The sequence below is a fragment of the Syngnathus acus genome, chromosome 4 (assembly GCF_901709675.1).
Source record: "Syngnathus acus chromosome 4, fSynAcu1.2, whole genome shotgun sequence".
Taxonomy (NCBI): domain Eukaryota; kingdom Metazoa; phylum Chordata; class Actinopteri; order Syngnathiformes; family Syngnathidae; genus Syngnathus; species Syngnathus acus.
In genome coordinates, this window is record NC_051090.1 from 4743197 (window position 1) to 4759436 (window position 16240).

Below are 16240 nucleotides of genomic sequence, written 5' to 3' on the forward strand. Positions count from 1 at the left end.
CATGACAATGGAATAAAAAAATTGCATCACAGGCAATTGTCATTTAAATAATTTATTTTTCATACAAGCAAGTTTATCATTTCAGTGGGAAGGGACAAATCTGGTGAATGGTCGATTCAGCTTTGCCTAGCCGGTTCTTGCAAACACAAGCTTCTGGACTTTGGTGGAACAAGGGCTTGCACATAAACTGTGAGAGACTAGTTGGGTGGGGCGCTGGATTCTGAGAAGGGAAAAAAAAATTAAGCGCATCACATGCAAATACTGAATAAGTCTTATATACACTGTAGTTTAAAGGTAGACTTACTTTTGGTGGATATAATTCACACTCAAGTTCTCCCAGTTGACTGTACAAGGTGTAATAAGATATTTGGCAAAAGGCATGTTGCTTTTAGGGATTAAAAAAAAAAAAAAAAATTGTCATGTTAATAACTCAACCACTTATACTACCCATTAGCATGAAGGCTAACTCACAGCTACGTCTGCACAGCGAGGTGTGCAGGCAACAAATGTATTTCTGGCCCCTCTAGGACATGTGGTCTCCACCAGGGCAAACATCAGCGAAATGATCGGTCCAATTGTTGCAGTGGTCTGCGACAGGAAGGACCAGGTGGAATTGAAAAGGTTATTTGGCATGTTATGCGACAAGCAGGGGGGAAAAAAAAAAACAATCACCTCCATCGTGACATGGTCCACTTCAATCAGGGTGAAGTAATTTGTGTGTTTCTGCTCTCGGTTGAACTTTACCACAGCATCATTTACCGCCTGAACGGCGGTCGGATCATCAAGCGGCAATGACTTGGGGCACTCAGGACAAATGGTCACGATTTCCTCGTTGGTAAGCTCTGTGCAAAAATTGCCATGTGGTTAATTATCAGAAAAAACTGGGGGCAGTAGTTTCATTTCACAAACTGAGTTTCAGAGCAGATTAAGTTAGTTAAATGAGATTCTGGATTTGGTTTCAGATGCAGGGTTAGAGAAATAGCATGAGACTTGTATATTGTGACCTGGTCTGGTAGTACATTCATGGCTGATGACTTTGGCGACACCCCACATGACCCAAAATTCAATGCTGCAGGTGGCCACAGCACCCTAAACACACAAGGTTAGCATTTAATCAACATAAAATGGCTTTATTTTTTTTTTCCAGACCAAAGAAACATCTACCCGTTCTTCCCGTCGCCAAATCTCACACTGGTCTTCAGGTTTGGGGTTGGTGAAGTGACATTTGGTCTGCACCAGCTTCACATTGACATCGATGTGACAACCTCCTGAAATCTGAAAGGAGAGAAGCAAGTTAGATTTCCTAAACTTTGACCCAATGACAGGAACATCTCCACCACCCTCACCAAGCTCGGTAGCTACAATTAGCTATGCTAATGTGATATACCAACCTGCTGATAGTCGCTGCTCTTGACTTCCTGCAACCTGAACCTAAACCCATGATTTTGCTTTCTATTGATGTGTTGAACACCACGCCTTGCTGCCTCTGTCACAGTATCATTGCCACAGGTGATCGCCGGCAAAGATGGCACTGCTGCAAGGAGACCAGGAAGACCTCCAGCGCACCATAGCAGAACCACAAGTAGGTGAGCCCCCATGAAGATGCCGTAAGAGTAGAATGTTTCAGTCCAGCAGAGATGGTGAATGAAAGAGGTCATGCACACAGACTTTAAATAGGCTGAGGAGCCCAGGCGACCAATCACAGCGGAGGACGAAAGCTTGACACCTGGGTATGATGATTGGTCAATCAGTCACATGGTTTTGCCTCAATCACGTAAGCACGCCCACCATTGATCTGATTCAGGTGTCTGGCCTTTTGTGATTGGTCGTCGGAGCTCCTCAGCATGGTTAAAGGCTGTGCAGGTAGATGCCAGACTGTCATTCACCCTTCTCTACTGACCTGACAGGTTCTTGGCTCAAGTCTTTCATCGATATCATGGTGCTGCACTTATTTGTACTTTTACTATGGTGCGCTGGAGTCTTTCATGGGTTCCTCGCAGCGGCAACCTCAGTCACCTGCGGCAATGAGAGTCTGTCGGCGGCAGCGGCTCTCGGTGTTCAACATATCAATTTGAGGCAAATGCATGGCTTCAAGTTCAGGCTTCAGGAGATCCAGTGCAGTGAATATCAAGAGGTAAGACTAGTTGATTGGATTCTTGGAATTTATTTTTTGCAGAGGGTGTTCAATGGAAAAGAGTGACTATCATATACTGCTTTTTCATAAATTTTTGTGTGGATTTTCTCTATCCAGGTTTCAGGAGGTTGCCACATTGATGTGAACGTGACTCTGGTCCAGACCAAATGTCACTTCACCAACCCCAAACCTGCTGAGAAGTGTGAGCTTTGGGAAAAGGAGGAACGGGTAAATATTCCTTTTGTTGGAAAAGACAATAGCTGCTGATGTAGCTGACTAAGTGTTTTGTTCCCCCCCCCCCCCCCCCCACCCCAGGGAGCAGTGGCCAATTGTTGCATCGAAATTCAGGTCATGTGGAGTGTGGCTGAAGTCATCAAATACGAATGCACCACCAGACCAGGTGACAAATAAACTTCAGAGTTTAAAAATGTTTTTTTCCTCATACTGTCAACATTTACAGAGATCACCAATGAAGAGTTGGTGAAAACCTGTCCCGACTGTCCTGGATTGCTGCCTCTGGATCACCCAACTGCTCTAAAGGCCGTTAATGATGCTGTGCTCAAATTCAACCAAGAGAACACATACCAGAATGACTTCATGCTGATGGAAGTGGATCATGTCCAATCAGTGGTGAGAAGTAGTTTTTCAAAATTTACTTTCTGCCTGCTGGATGTCCTTCATGCCATTTTGTCTTTGTTGCAGTATTTCCATATATTTGGCACAATTACCTTGGTCCAGTTTGCGCTGGTTGAGACCAATTGTCCTAAGGGGGCCCAGACATTTGCTCCCTGCACGCCTCGCTGTCCTGATATAGCGGTGAGTTGGTTTTCATGCTAATTGCTGTTCAACTTAAAGGATAAATGTGATTTGTCCCCCTTACCTGCAGACTCATGCCTTTTGCAAAGCGGAGTATCTAGACCTCCAACAACTACTGGATAAACTTGAGTGTGAAATGTATCGCCCAAAAGTAAGCTCGCAACCAAAGCACTAAATCACCTTGTACAAGCAGAGCACCTCAATGTTCTTCTCCACAGAATCCCACTCCCCACCCGACTGGTATGCCAGAACCTGTGTGCAAGCTGTTCCACAATACTCCAGAGGCTTTGATTTGCAAGGACCGGCTGAAGAATCCTGACCCGTCCATCCACTACATTTGTCCCTTCCCGTTAGCGCTAGATTAACTTGTGTAATAAAAAATACCTAACCTTGATTGCCTGTGTTCTGAATTTGTCTAATTTAGCTTTCCTTGACAATGTGGCGTTAACTCTATTGTGTTTAGTTATTGACTCTGTTCAATAATTTGGATGTTATCTCAATAATCCCTTATTGAATTGGTATTTAGGTCAGGTTGCCACCTGGGTGTGACTATTCCTTTTAAATTTTTGACAATCAAATTGACCTTGAGCAATGGTGCCCTTTGCACATGAAGGTGCCTTCTATGCTCTACTAAAAAAATAGTACCGTATTTTCTGCACTATAAGGTGCAACTTCATTGAATTTATTTTGGAATTGTTTTCATATATATGGGCAAAGTTCAACTATAATAAATCATTGCAATTTACAATAAGTATAGAGACCTGAAGTTATACAGATTTCTATCTCCATATCTATTTCTCTGTTCAACGCAAGAAGCATTTGAGCATTCAACAGCACACTAAGATTGGCACATGTGTTTGGAATGAAATTGAATAACAAGACTGCATCTTACGGAAACAATATTTCATGTTGCCGCTCATCCATCGTGATATGTTGACTCATAACTTGTCCTTGTGCAGATGCCATTAATGTCTTTGTGGCAACAACTGGTATTGCAGCCAAAAGTCACTTTCCTTTGATTGGCTGTGAGCCCAAAAGCCCCTCTCTGATTGGTTGTGGAATCAGCAGCTCTGGGATCACTGCCCGCTGGCTCCGCCTTTTTCACAAATGAGCTCAGTGGTTTTCAATTCGTAACTTGTGGAAAGTTTTGCGTATTTGCAAAAACGTTTTGTGTATTTGCGAAAAAAGTTTGTGTACTTGCAAAAAAGTTTTGTGTACTTGTAATTTTGATTTGTAGTTATGTTGGAAATAACATTTTTTTTGCTGTAAACGAGCCACAACCACATGACCGCTTGTAAGCACGCCCACCATGAATTACATTCAGGTGTCAGGCCTTTTGTGATTGGTCATTGGAGCTCCTCATCCTGGTTAAAGTCTGTGCAGGTAGATGCCAGACTGTCATTCACCCTTCTCTACTGACCTGACAGGTTCTTGGCTCAAGTCTTTCATCGACATCATGGTGCTACACTTATTTGTACTTTTACTATGCTGTGCTGGAGTCTTTCATGGGTTCCTCGCAGCGGCAACCTCAGTCACCTGTGGCAATGAGAGTGTGGCGGCGGCAGCGGCTCTCGGTGTCCAACAAATCAATTTGAGGCAAAAGCATGGCTATAAGTTCAGGCTTCAGGAGATCCAGGGCAGCAACTATCAACAGGTAAGACTAGTTGATTGGATTCTTGGAATTTAGTTTTTGCAGTGGGTGTTTAATGGAAAAAAGTCTGACTATCATATACTGCTTTTTCATTCATTTTTGTGTGGATTTTCTCTCAGGTTTCAGGAGGTTGCCATATTGATGTGAATGTGACGCTGGTGCAGACCACATGTCACTTCACCAACTCCAAACCTGCTGAGAAATGCGGGCTTTGGGCAAAGTGGGATATGGTAAATATTCATTTTGTTGGAAAAGATGATAGCCGACTTACTAAGTGTTTTTTTTTTTTTTTTTTTTCTTTTTAAAGGGAGCAGTGGCCACCTGCAGCATTGAATTTTGGGCCCTATGGAGTGTGGCCAGAGTCATTAAATACGAATGCACCACCAGACAAGGTGACAAAAACTCATTTGTCCAGAGTTTGCAAACTGTTCCATGTTTCACATACTGTCAATGTTTAAAGAGCTTACCAATGAAGAGTTGGTGAGAACCTGTCCCGACTGTTCTGGATTGCTGCCTCTGGATGACCCAACTGCTCTAAACGCAGTTAGTGAAGCTGTGCTCAAGTTCAACCGAGAGAACCGATACCAGAATAACTTCATCCTGATGGAAGTGGATCATGTCCAATCAGTGGTGAGAAGTAGTTTTTCAAAATTGACTTTCTGCATGCTGGATGTCCTTCATGCCATTTTGTCTTTGTTGCAGTATTACCCGGGAGCTTTCAGCAGTACATTGGTCCAGTTTGCACTGGTTGAAACCAATTGTCCGAGGGGGGCCCAGACATTTGCTCCCTGCATGCCTCGTTGTCCTGATGTGGCTGTGAGTTGCTATTCATGCTAACTGGTGTTAAACTTAAAAAAGCAAAAATTTGTGCCTCTCACTCGTAGACTCGTGCCTTTTGCAAAACCACCTATGATGACCTCGAACAAAAACTGGAAGAACTTGAGTGTGAAGTGTATCCACCAAAAGTAAGCTCACAACCAAAGCGCTACATCAACTTGTACAAGCAGAGCACCTCAATGTTCTTCTCCACAGAATCCTACTCGCCACCTGACTGACATGCCAGTGCCTGAGTGCAAGCTGTTCCACAATACACCAGAGGCTTGGATTTGCAAGGACCGGCTGAAGAATCCTAACCCGTCCATCCACCACATTTGTCCCTTCCCGCTAGCGCTAGATTAACTTGTGCAATAAAGAGAAGCAAATGACCTTGTCTGATCTTGTGTTCTGAATTTTAGTCACAGCTATCATGATTGTTTTTGAAATTGCATTTAGGTAGGTCTGCCAATTCTCAAATTTTGAGTATCAAATTGAACACTGTTTATAGGGAATGGTGTCCTTAGCACATTTAACCCATAAAAATGACAATGTAGTTGAATTAATGGGCCTTTAATTTGGTTGACATGTGGGGCAGTATTGAAGTGGAGATAATTATGTGGAATAAAAGCCAGTAATCAAAGAAGCTTAGTGGGGTGTTTACTTTGCTTATACCTTTTCTGATCTTGGCTGGGTTTGATTTGGATGTTAGACTTGGTGTGCTCATCTAATGTGGTTTTAGATGAGTAATAATACATTGGAAATCTTTCACTACGATTTCCTTGACAACTTAAACATTTCCTACATTCACAAAACAGTCATTTACAAATGCTGAATAAGCTTAAACACTAACGGCAGGTAAGAAGGAAGTTGCAACCTCAAATCTAAGAATTTGGTTGCAACTCAGCCAAAATGCCAAAACACAATTTAATAGATTTGTGGCTAAACAATTCTTGACTAAACAATATCCATTATCCAGATGTTTTCAAGAATGGAATTAAATTCACTTGCAAAAAAGTTTTTTGGACTTGTAATTTTGTTGTGTTTTAAATTTAAAAAAAGTCAGACTTTTACTTTTTTTTTTTACAAGTACACAAAACTTTGAACGAGCCACAACCACATGACTGCTTGTAAGCACGCCCACCATTAATCAGATTCAGGTGTCAGGCCTTTTTGGATTGGTCGTCGGGGCTCCTCAGCCTGGTTAAAGGCCGCACAGGTCAGGGCCAGACTGTCATTCACCCTTCTCTACTAACCTGACAGGTTCCTGGCTCAAGTCTTTCAGCAACATCATGGTGCTGCACTTATTTGTACTTTTGCTATGGTGTGCTGGAGCTTTTCATGGATTCCTTGCTGCGGCAACCTCAGTCACCTGTGGCAAGGAAAATGTTGCAGCGGTAGCGAATCTCGGCGTTCAATACATCAACTGGAGGCAAAAGCATGGCTTTAAGTTCAGGCTTCAGGAGATCCAGGGCAGTAACTATCAACAGGTAAGACTAGTTGATTGCATTCTTGGAATTTATTTTTTGCAGTGGGTGTTTAATGGAAAAAAAATGACTATCATATGCTGCTTTTATTAATTTTTGGGTGGATATTCCTCTAACCAGGTTTCAGGAGGTTGCCACATTGATGTCAATGTGAAGCTGGTGCAGACCAAATGTCACTTCACCAATCCCAAACCTGTTGAGAAATGCGAGCTTTGGGAAAAGTGGGATATGGTAAATATTCATTTTGTTAGAAAAGATGATAGCTGACTTACAAAGTGATTGTATGTTTTTTAAAGGGAGCAGTGGCCACCTGCAGCATTGAATTTTGGGTCCTATGGAGTGTAGCCAGAGTCATTAAATATGAATGCACCACCAGACCAGGTGACAAAAACTCTCATTTGTCCAGAGTTTGCAAACTGTTCCATGTTTCACATACTGTCAATGTTTACAGAGCTTACCAATGAAGAGTTGGTGAGAACCTGTCCTGACTGCGCTGGATTGCGGCCTCTGGATCACCCAACTGCTCTACAGGCAGTTAGTAAAGCTGTGCTCAAGTTCAACCAAGAGAACCGATACCAGAATAACTTCATCCTGATGGAAGTGGATCATGTCCAATCAGTGGTGAGAAGTAGTTTTTCAAAATTTACTTTCTGCATTCTGGATGTCCTTCATGCCATTTTGTCCTTGTTGCAGTATTACCCGCGAGCTATCAGCAATACCTTGGTCCAGTTTGTACTGGTTGAAACCAATTGTCCTAGGGGGGCCCAGACATTCGCTCCCTGCATGCCTCGTTGTCCTGATGTGGCTGTGAGTTGCTATTCATGCTAATTGCTGTTCAACTTAAAGGATAAATGTGATTTGTCCCCCTTACCTGCAGACTCATGCCTTTTGCAAAACCACCTATGACAACCGCAAACAAAAACTGGAAGAACTTGAGTGTGATGTGTATCCACCCAAAGTAAGCTCACAACCAAAGCGCTACATCAACTTGTACAAGCAGAGCGCCTCATTGTTGTTCTCCACCACAGAATCCTACTCGCCACCCGACTGGTATGCCGGAGCCTGTGTGCAAGCTGTTCCACAATACACCCGAGGCTTTGATTTGCAAGCAGCATCTGAAGAATCCTGACCCGTCCATCCACAATATTTGTCCCTTCCCGCTCGCGCTATATTAACTTGTGCAATAAAGAGAAGCAAATGACCTTGATTGTCTGATCATGTGTTCTGAATTCTGTCATTTAGCTTTTCCTCCTTGACCATATGCTAACTCAATTGTCTTTAGTTACTGTTCATTTTGGTGGCATAAGCTCAATTTTGTTATTGAAACTGAATTTAGGTAGGTTTGATTTCTCAAATTTTGACTATCAAATTGACCTTTTTAAGGAAAAGTGTCCTTAGCACTTTTTACCCATGAAAAGCACCCTCCTAGCTAGTAAAATGTCAATGTAGATAAATAACTGGCCTTTAATTTGTTTTGACACCATTTACTTATGTGGAATAAAAGCAAGTAATCAGTCTAAGACTTGGTATGATCATGTAATGTGGTTTTAGATGACTAGAGTACACTGGAAATCTTTCACTAAGATTTCCTTAACTTACACTTTACTAAATGTTTTCTACATTCACAAAACTCATTTACAAACACTGAATAAACTCCAAACACTCCAATTTGGTTGCAACTTAGCCAAAATGTCCATGAACACAATTTAATAGAATTGTGGCTTAAGAATTCTTGACACTACAACTAACCTAAACAATATGAATTATCCAGATGTTTTCAAGAATGGAATTAAATTCACTTGCAAAAAATATTTTTGTAGTTGTAATTTTGATTTATTGGGTTTTAAATTAAAAAAAATTCTGAGGCTTTTTTTTTTTTTTACAAGTACACAAAATTGCTGTGAACGAGCCATAACCACATGACCGCTTGTAAGCACGCCCACCATTAATCAGATTCAGGTGTCAGGCCTTTTTGGATTGGTCGTCGGGGCTCCTCAGCCTGGTTAAAGGCTGTGCAGGTCAAGGCCAAATTGTCATTTGCCCTTCTCTACTGACCTGACAGGTTCCTGGCTCAAGTCTTTCATCGACATCATGGTGCTGCACCTATTTGTACTTTTGCTATGGTGTGCTGGAGCCTTTCATGGATTCCTTGCTGCGGCAACCTCAGTCACCTGCAGTAAGGAAAATGTTGCAGCGGTAGCCAATTTCGGCGTTCAATACATCAACTGGAGGCAAATGCATGGCTTTAAGTTCAGGCTTCAGGAGATCCAGGGCAGTAACTATCAACAGGTAAGACTAGTTGATTGCATTCTTGGAATTTATTTTTTGCAGTGGGTGTTTAATGGAAAAAAAGTCTGACTATCATATACTGCTTTTTCATTAATTTTTGTGGGGATATTCCTCTATCCAGGTTTCAGGAGGTTGCCACATTGATGTCAATGTGAAGCTGGTGCAGACCAAATGTCACTTCACCAACCCCAAACCTGCTGAGAAGTGTGACATTTGGGAAAAGGGTGAACGGGTAAATATCCATTTTGTTGGTAAAGACGGTAGCTGCTGATGTAGCTGACTTACTAAGTGTTTTTTATTTTTATTAAAGGGAGCAGTGGCCACCTGCAGCATTGGATTTTGGGTCATGTGGCATGTGGCCAAAGTCATCAAATACGAATGCACCACCAGACCAGGTAACAAATAAACTTGTTTTCTTCAGAGTTAAAAAAAAATCTCATACTGTCAACATTTATAGAGCCTACCAATGAAGAGTTGGCAACAATTTGTCCCGATTGCCCTCAATTGCTTCCTCTGGATCACCCAACCGCTCTACAGGCAGTTAATGACGCTGTGCTCAAGTTCAACCGAGAGAACCGATACCAGAATCGCTTCACGCTGATGGAAGTGGCACATGTCACATCAGGGGTGAGAAGTGGTTTTAAAAATGTACTTTCTGCATGCTGGATGTCATTTCATGCTACTTTGTCCCTGTTGCAGTATGTCCACAGAATTGGCATCATCACCCGGGTCCAGTTTGTTCTGGTTGAGACCATGTGTCCTCGGGGGGCCCAGACATTTGCTGCCTGCACGCCTCGCTGTCCTGCTATAGCTGTGAGTTGCTATTCATGCTAATTGCTGTTAAAGATCAAATATGTGATTTGTCTCCCTCATCTGCAGACTCATGCCTTTTGCAAAACCACCTATTACAACCGCCAACAACAACTGGGAGAACTTGAGTGTGAACTGTATCGACCAAAAGTAAGCTCACGACATCAACTTGTACAAGCAGAGCGCCTCATTGTTTTTCTCCACAGAATCCCACTCCCCACCCGACTGGTGTGCCAGAGCCGGTGTGCAGGCCGTTGTTCCACCATAGTCCAGAGGCTTGGATTTGCAAGGACCGGCTGAAGAATCCTGACCCGTCCATCCACCACATTTGTCCCTTCCCGCTTTGAGTGTAATAAAGAACCTAATCTTGTCTGTAATTTAGCTTTCTTTTCCTGAATCTGTTCAATAATTTGGGGGACAATCTCAATGATTTCTAACTAAAATGGCAGCTTGGGTTGCAAAATGTGTCTAATACTATTTATGCCTTATGCTAATTAGCAATGTAGCATTAAATTTATATAGTTATTTTCTACAGTTAAGTCAAATTCACAGGTGCGTGACAGACCATGTTTAAAACATGTATGCTTACATCTGTAAAATCTTTGTATGCCCCACCGCTGCAACCTCAAAGTCTCTGAAACTAGTGACGGAGGGGAACTAAACACCCACTCCACACTTGTGCATAGCACTTTAGGGGTGTTTGTACCTGCAGACAGGATGAGAAAATGAAAATGTCACTGAAGCCACCAGCATTGGTGCTACTCACTGGTAAGTAAAAACAGCCAAGATTAACAATTAACAAAAAAAAAGTAAAAAATGTGATAACTTGTGGTTAGCACATCTGCCACATAGTTCTGAGGTTTGAGGTTCTTTTTTCGTGTTACTCTTGTCGGCATGCTCTTTCTGTAAATATCTCCCGGTTTTGACAAACTCGTGTTCATTAAGAAAAATCACATCTTTCATATTTAATAGCTTTTATATTTTCAACACAGGATGTGAACTGTACTTGTCTTACCTTAACGATGCAATTTTAAACACAATTACCCTTTAAAATAAACTAAAAATAACAAACTTCTCTAAAAAGTAATAACTAGCTGAATTTGAAATAAATTCAAATAAAATACTGTCAAATAAAACTACAAAAAAATATCACTGTTCAAATTAAAAACGTTCTGCAAAATGGAACTCAACTTTTTTTTTTTTTTTCTTGTCATTGCAGTTTGCGTTGCAGCAGCGGCCAAATGTTCGGCTCTTTTAAATGAAACTCAAGCAAGAGTGGACATTCTCGTTGGTTCTTCCCTGACTTTGTGCTACCGACTAAGGAGCCAGACACCAGAAAGATTCCGGATTTGCTGGCATTTTAATGAATCTGGGTCTTTGTTGGACCACTCCAAAGAACTCTTTTGCTCCAAGTTAAACAGAAGTGTGCACAAAGACATGGCGCTCAGCTATACTTTATCCAACATCAATGCACGGCACAGTGGATGGTATTTTTGCCGCATCCACGTGGATATTCCAAATCTGACGACTATGAACAGTAGTGGGACGCAAGTGTATGTTCGTAAGTATTTCCCGCTTTTGTTTGTCTATGTATGGAAGAGGATTCGGGCCAGTGAAGGAAAAAAAAAAGAGAGGGGGTGACAGGATTCAGATATTTTTTCTCAGAATTTTCACTTTAAAGTGAGAAGAATTCTGAGAATAAAGCCAGAATTCTAACTTTAAAGTGGGAATCCCCACTTTCTGACTTTAAAGTGGGAATTCTGACTTAAGTCAGAATTCTGACTTTAAAGTCACTAAGTCACTGACTTTAAAGTGAGAATTCTGAGAATAAAGTCAGAATTCTGACTTTAAAGTCACTAAGTCACTGACTTTAAAGTGAGAATTCTGAGAATAAAGTCAGAATTCTCACTTTAAAGTCACTAAGTCACTGACTTTAAAGTGAGAATTCTGACTTTATTCTCAGAATTCTGACTTTAAAGTGAATTCTGAGAAAAAACGTCAGTATCCTGTCACCTCCGACACATTTTTTTTTTCTTCACTGGCCCTAATCCTTTTACGTATCTATGTACACTGGATTTTCTCAACTTTTGTTGAGCCACGTATTTGACATGAGAAAAATCTCACGTCATAACACGAAACAAATTGATCACGCATTAATGTGAGCACAAAGTATTTCAGAAGAGCAATGTATTTCTTGCAGAGGGTATTTCTGTGCCTCCCACAGATGTTTCCCTGCTGAATAAATGGTGGTTGTGGATTACCGTTGGAATACTCTGCCTCATCCTCGTGGCCCTGATGATTCTCTGTGTGCACCAAATCCGACGACGTCAACGACGTAAAGGTAACCTCATCATTTTGAGTGCCATGTCCTTTGGAGCCTTTAAAATTAAATAAATAAAAATAAATGAATGTCTTGTAAATTTGTCAATGTAAATAAAAACGAGCCAAGCCTACAAAGTGGTTCAAGTAGTTATAACTAAGTAACTTCTCGGATAGAAGGAGCGACGCGACGCCATTTTGGCTATCCCCTAAATATCAGAAAAACGGAAATAGTAAAAAGCACTTAGAAATTTGTACTTGGGGAAATATTCTCTGACTTCACTCTTTAGGTTCTTCTATAGTAGCTTCTCCTAAAACTTGACAAAACACAAACTGAGTGAGCTTGTGGCAGTTGTGGTTGAACAGTATAGACATAGATGTGCGTCGGACACAAGAAGAGCGGCATGTTCTCTCCCGTGTGACCTCGATACCTCATTCGAGAACTTTGAGAAGGGGACCACACGAGGTGTTTGTTTCCTTTACACAACATGCTGCAGCAACCACGCGGCTTTCTTCTAAGACACAAATGTCAGTAGAAACAGTTCTGAGGATGAAGTTCAGATCTACAGCACAATAAAAAAAAAAAAAACTCTTTGTTAAAGGAAACAGACTTTCGGTAAACTCAAGCAAGATGGCTTTTTTTTTTTTTCTGTCTTGAACACATTGAAGCCACTGGTGAACTCATGACTAGTTTTGTCTTTCATATTTTTTTAGAAGCACATGCAGTTTACGTGAACACACATCACTCCACGCGACCTCCTGCTCTCGGGGACCAACTTAGGGTGGCCCCCAGCAGCCAGATGGCTCGCACCCCAAGTCCTGCCAGGGACAAGGACCGCAGCAGAAAACAGAGGCCCAAATAGAGCCCACAAACGCCATGTTTCTTTCCAATATGTTATTTATACTTAATACAAAGTTGTGATTCCAATTTGATAATGTGTAATGTATTTTTATTCTTAGTTGTGCCCCCCCCTCCAATTTCCATGTCCTTTGTTGTGAATATAGCTAGCTAGTTGTATAGCTTTAAAGCCATATGAAATAATTGTTCAGTGGTGATCCACCATGTGAGCATTTCCATTCAATGTAGTAATGTTTATTTGATTTCCATGTTGTTTAAAGTTTTTTTTCAGCAAACATACATCTTGAAATGCATGCACATTGAATATATTGCTCGTGTAACACACGTACATATAAAAAAATATATTGTACTGAAAAATAAAGCTCAAATTACACCAGAGGCCACTTTGTGTAATAAAAGTCTGCAGGAGCTGGACAAAAAAAAATTGTAAAGCACATTTGGAATTAGCAGACAAGTTAAAAGTCAATGCATAGACGGGAAAACAAGTTAAATGGCAGCCAAGGTGTCATGCAGCATTGTTCGCTAAATTAGTACAGCGAGTCCAAGTGACAATCCATCACATGCATGGCTTATTTTCAGAACGAAAATGTCAGTATCAGTAGATGAGGCACAAAAGTTACAACAAAATAAATGCTCTTTTTTTTCATAGGGGTTTACAGTAGAGTATTACAAAAATACAAAGAAAATACTGTCCTTCATCTAAAATTCATGAGGTGGATTTGAAATACAAAGTTTTGGCTGAGAGGTGTGTTGCCGGGCTATTACCAGCCGCGGTTGTCCACATAACTGGGCACTGATGCGGGGTACTCGGGCAAGCTGGGACCTTGAGCATTCTGGTCAACAGTGTTGAAACCGCCTCTCGCCGCCGCGTTCTTCCAAGTGCCATCGCCCCATTCTTCTCGAGCGCGCGTCACGCTGCCCCCGCTGCCACGGTACAGTCTGTGCACCTGTCCAAGAAGAAGGGTGAAAGGTCGTTTGTATGTGCCAGAGTTGGTTCGTAAATCTTGATTTTGAAAAAAGTTCCGAGTAAATTAAGTATCGACACTTTGATTTGTGTGCGTGTGACCTCTCACCTTGATGAGCACCAGGGCCATTAAGACGGTCACCAATGTGAAGAGAAGCGTGGTGAGAAGCATCACTGAGCCCGCGGCTATGTTGTAGTGGAAAACTGTGATCGTGATAAACCATCCACTATGTTGTGTCAGGCGATGAGAAGGATTAGTGTCGTTAGTGCATCAAACTTGAGCCCGACCTCGTTCCAACTCACCAAACACCCCAGTTAAGGAGGCCCAAACATTGAATGATAGCTATCACCAGCTGAAGGAAGAAGATGAAGAAGAAGGCCATGAAGTTGAAGGAGCTATCCGCTCTGTTGTCATAATTACAGAGACGGAAAGCAAACATCAGATGCTTTCGATTTTTCGAGTAAATTGCAGAAAAAGTCTTCTGCTGCTGTAATTTCCCAGTCTAAAAGACAACAGATGATAACAGACCTGAAAGCTTTATAGATGGGTCTGAACCAGCAAGCATAACTGGCAGGACCGAAGAGGATGAGCCAGAGCAGCGCAAGGCCAAAGTTAGTGCCGGAACCCCCCGCAGCCCACAAGGCGATGCATCCGATCACGTTCAAGCACAGCGTCACCGAATAAACTGCAGCAGACGACAGCATTTGATTTAACCGGGACCAGGAAGTAGAAGTTCATGAAATATGACAACACTACTCACTCATCCAAAGTATGAAGATTCGGCGTACGAGCTGCTGATGTTGGGCGGGAATTTCCTCCGAGATATTTTGATAAAAACATGGTTTTACTTTTAGGAATTTAGGCAGGGGAGGAAAGTTGTTTGCTTGTTCTGCAAGAGAAAGCATTTTAAAGTTGTTTAAATTGCATATTTACTGTCATGAATATATGCTAGCCAGAAGCTGATCCCTTTTCCCGTCGTATGTTATGTGTAGGGATCATACTCATCCTTTCATATTACAAAATTGCCTCTGATTCAATTACCATTTTAATGGCTGGTTTTGGAACCATTCGGGCAAGCTTACACAAGCCACATCAAGTCACTCAGAGGGACAGATTTGGTCCTAAAGTTTGACATTTTGTCTCATAGATACTGACAAAAAGGATTTGAAGTGACAAACCTGGCATGTTCTCCCAATGTGCACCTAAAAAGATAAAGAGAAAATAATCAGTAGGTAAGGTTCATGTAATCATTATCCAGATGACAGGCTGAAAACTTTGACTTGGGGAAAAGCAGTCTGCATATGTTGTTTAGATATCAAAATGTCGAGTGTGCATAAATGATTCAGAAAATGTTTTATCATGAACGTTTGCAGGAGAGCCTTTACCTTCTCACGTCGACGTTTGTGGGGTGATCGGAATCGCATATGGGGATCCGCGACCTGCCCATTAAAATCACGACTGCGGCTGCGCGACAGAGACGCGTTTGTAGTTCGGAATCAATCAAATTCAATGTGCTAAACGGCTAAAAAAGGAAAAGCAAACGACAGTTCCCACAGTGCATGTATGGCTGGAAAACGGGAAGCGCATGACTCACAACTCCGATGCCGCCCTCACTTGTAAAAAAACAAAAGCACTTTTGTTTTAATAGCGTCTTCCAAACAGTAAAAAATGTCATTTCCCTTGCTTATCTCCCGATTTTATAATTGAGAAATAATTTACATTGTAGGCAATGTGCTCGCGGCCATACGCTTTCTTCTTTCTGTTTTGTCCCGTTTCAGTTTTCTCTCAGCTTTTTCATAAATGTATCACCACAAAGAGTGGAAAGTTTAAAAGATGCTTGCAAAATAAGTGGCACCGTTATGAGATGAGTACTTCAGACATCTCCAAATTCCGATTTCTCGATTATCATGAATGCAGCTTACTAAACTTGGTAGCCAATCGGAACGCCCAATGCAAGAGTGTGAGGCATATAATCAGGGAGCGTTAGTTTATTGTAATCAATGTTCCCGTAGTGGACATAAGTAATTATTCACTCAAACAAGCGTTAGTAATAATCAGAAACACTTAACTAGCAGTTAATACTGACAGGTGGCAATC

The 16240-nt window shown here is 41.6% G+C and overlaps 4 protein-coding genes across 11 annotated transcripts; 2 read left to right on the forward strand and 2 right to left on the reverse strand.

Moving 5' to 3' along the window:
- Positions 1 to 36: 36 nt before the first annotated feature.
- LOC119122167 (antihemorrhagic factor cHLP-B-like) lies at positions 37 to 1138 on the reverse strand. The gene is made up of 5 exons (XM_037250380.1): positions 1005 to 1138; positions 673 to 842; positions 472 to 588; positions 305 to 385; positions 37 to 220 (listed from the first exon to the last, which is right to left on the reverse strand). The coding sequence occupies exons 1-5, from the start codon at positions 1051 to 1053 to the stop codon at positions 77 to 79; spliced, it is 561 nt and encodes a 186-aa protein (XP_037106275.1). The 5' UTR covers positions 1054 to 1138; the 3' UTR covers positions 37 to 76.
- LOC119122166 (alpha-2-HS-glycoprotein-like) lies at positions 584 to 3344 on the forward strand. Of its 5 annotated transcripts, none has more exons than XM_037250375.1 (8): positions 584 to 835; positions 1148 to 2134; positions 2252 to 2362; positions 2450 to 2534; positions 2595 to 2764; positions 2837 to 2950; positions 3021 to 3101; positions 3169 to 3344. In XM_037250375.1, exons 2-8 carry the CDS (start codon positions 1868 to 1870, stop codon positions 3313 to 3315), a joined length of 975 nt encoding a protein of 324 aa, XP_037106270.1. In that variant the 5' UTR covers positions 584 to 835; positions 1148 to 1867; the 3' UTR covers positions 3316 to 3344. The 5 variants fall into 5 exon arrangements, with proteins under 5 accessions (XP_037106270.1, XP_037106272.1, XP_037106273.1 ...); XM_037250377.1 differs by having other exon boundaries at positions 1148 to 1354; XM_037250378.1 differs by having other exon boundaries at positions 1203 to 1354.
- Positions 3345 to 10623: 7279 nt separating this feature from the next.
- LOC119122065 lies at positions 10624 to 13252 on the forward strand. 2 transcript variants are annotated; one of them, XM_037250239.1, is made up of 4 exons: positions 10624 to 10768; positions 11220 to 11561; positions 12201 to 12341; positions 13034 to 13252. In XM_037250239.1, exons 1-4 carry the CDS (start codon positions 10726 to 10728, stop codon positions 13180 to 13182), a joined length of 675 nt encoding a protein of 224 aa, XP_037106134.1. In that variant the 5' UTR covers positions 10624 to 10725; the 3' UTR covers positions 13183 to 13252. The 2 variants fall into 2 exon arrangements, with proteins under 2 accessions (XP_037106134.1, XP_037106136.1); XM_037250241.1 differs by having other exon boundaries at positions 12225 to 12341.
- Positions 13253 to 13386: 134 nt separating this feature from the next.
- On the reverse strand, positions 13387 to 15700 carry scamp4 (secretory carrier membrane protein 4). 3 transcript variants are annotated; one of them, XM_037250238.1, is made up of 7 exons: positions 15529 to 15700; positions 15322 to 15345; positions 14904 to 15032; positions 14672 to 14828; positions 14446 to 14547; positions 14252 to 14346; positions 13387 to 14125 (listed from the first exon to the last, which is right to left on the reverse strand). In XM_037250238.1, exons 2-7 carry the CDS (start codon positions 15326 to 15328, stop codon positions 14016 to 14018), a joined length of 600 nt encoding a protein of 199 aa, XP_037106133.1. In that variant the 5' UTR covers positions 15329 to 15345; positions 15529 to 15700; the 3' UTR covers positions 13387 to 14015. The 3 variants fall into 3 exon arrangements, with proteins under 3 accessions (XP_037106133.1, XP_037106132.1, XP_037106131.1); XM_037250237.1 differs by having other exon boundaries at positions 14252 to 14369; positions 15529 to 15690; XM_037250236.1 differs by having other exon boundaries at positions 13850 to 14125; positions 14252 to 14369; positions 15502 to 15691.
- Positions 15701 to 16240: the final 540 nt, after the last annotated feature.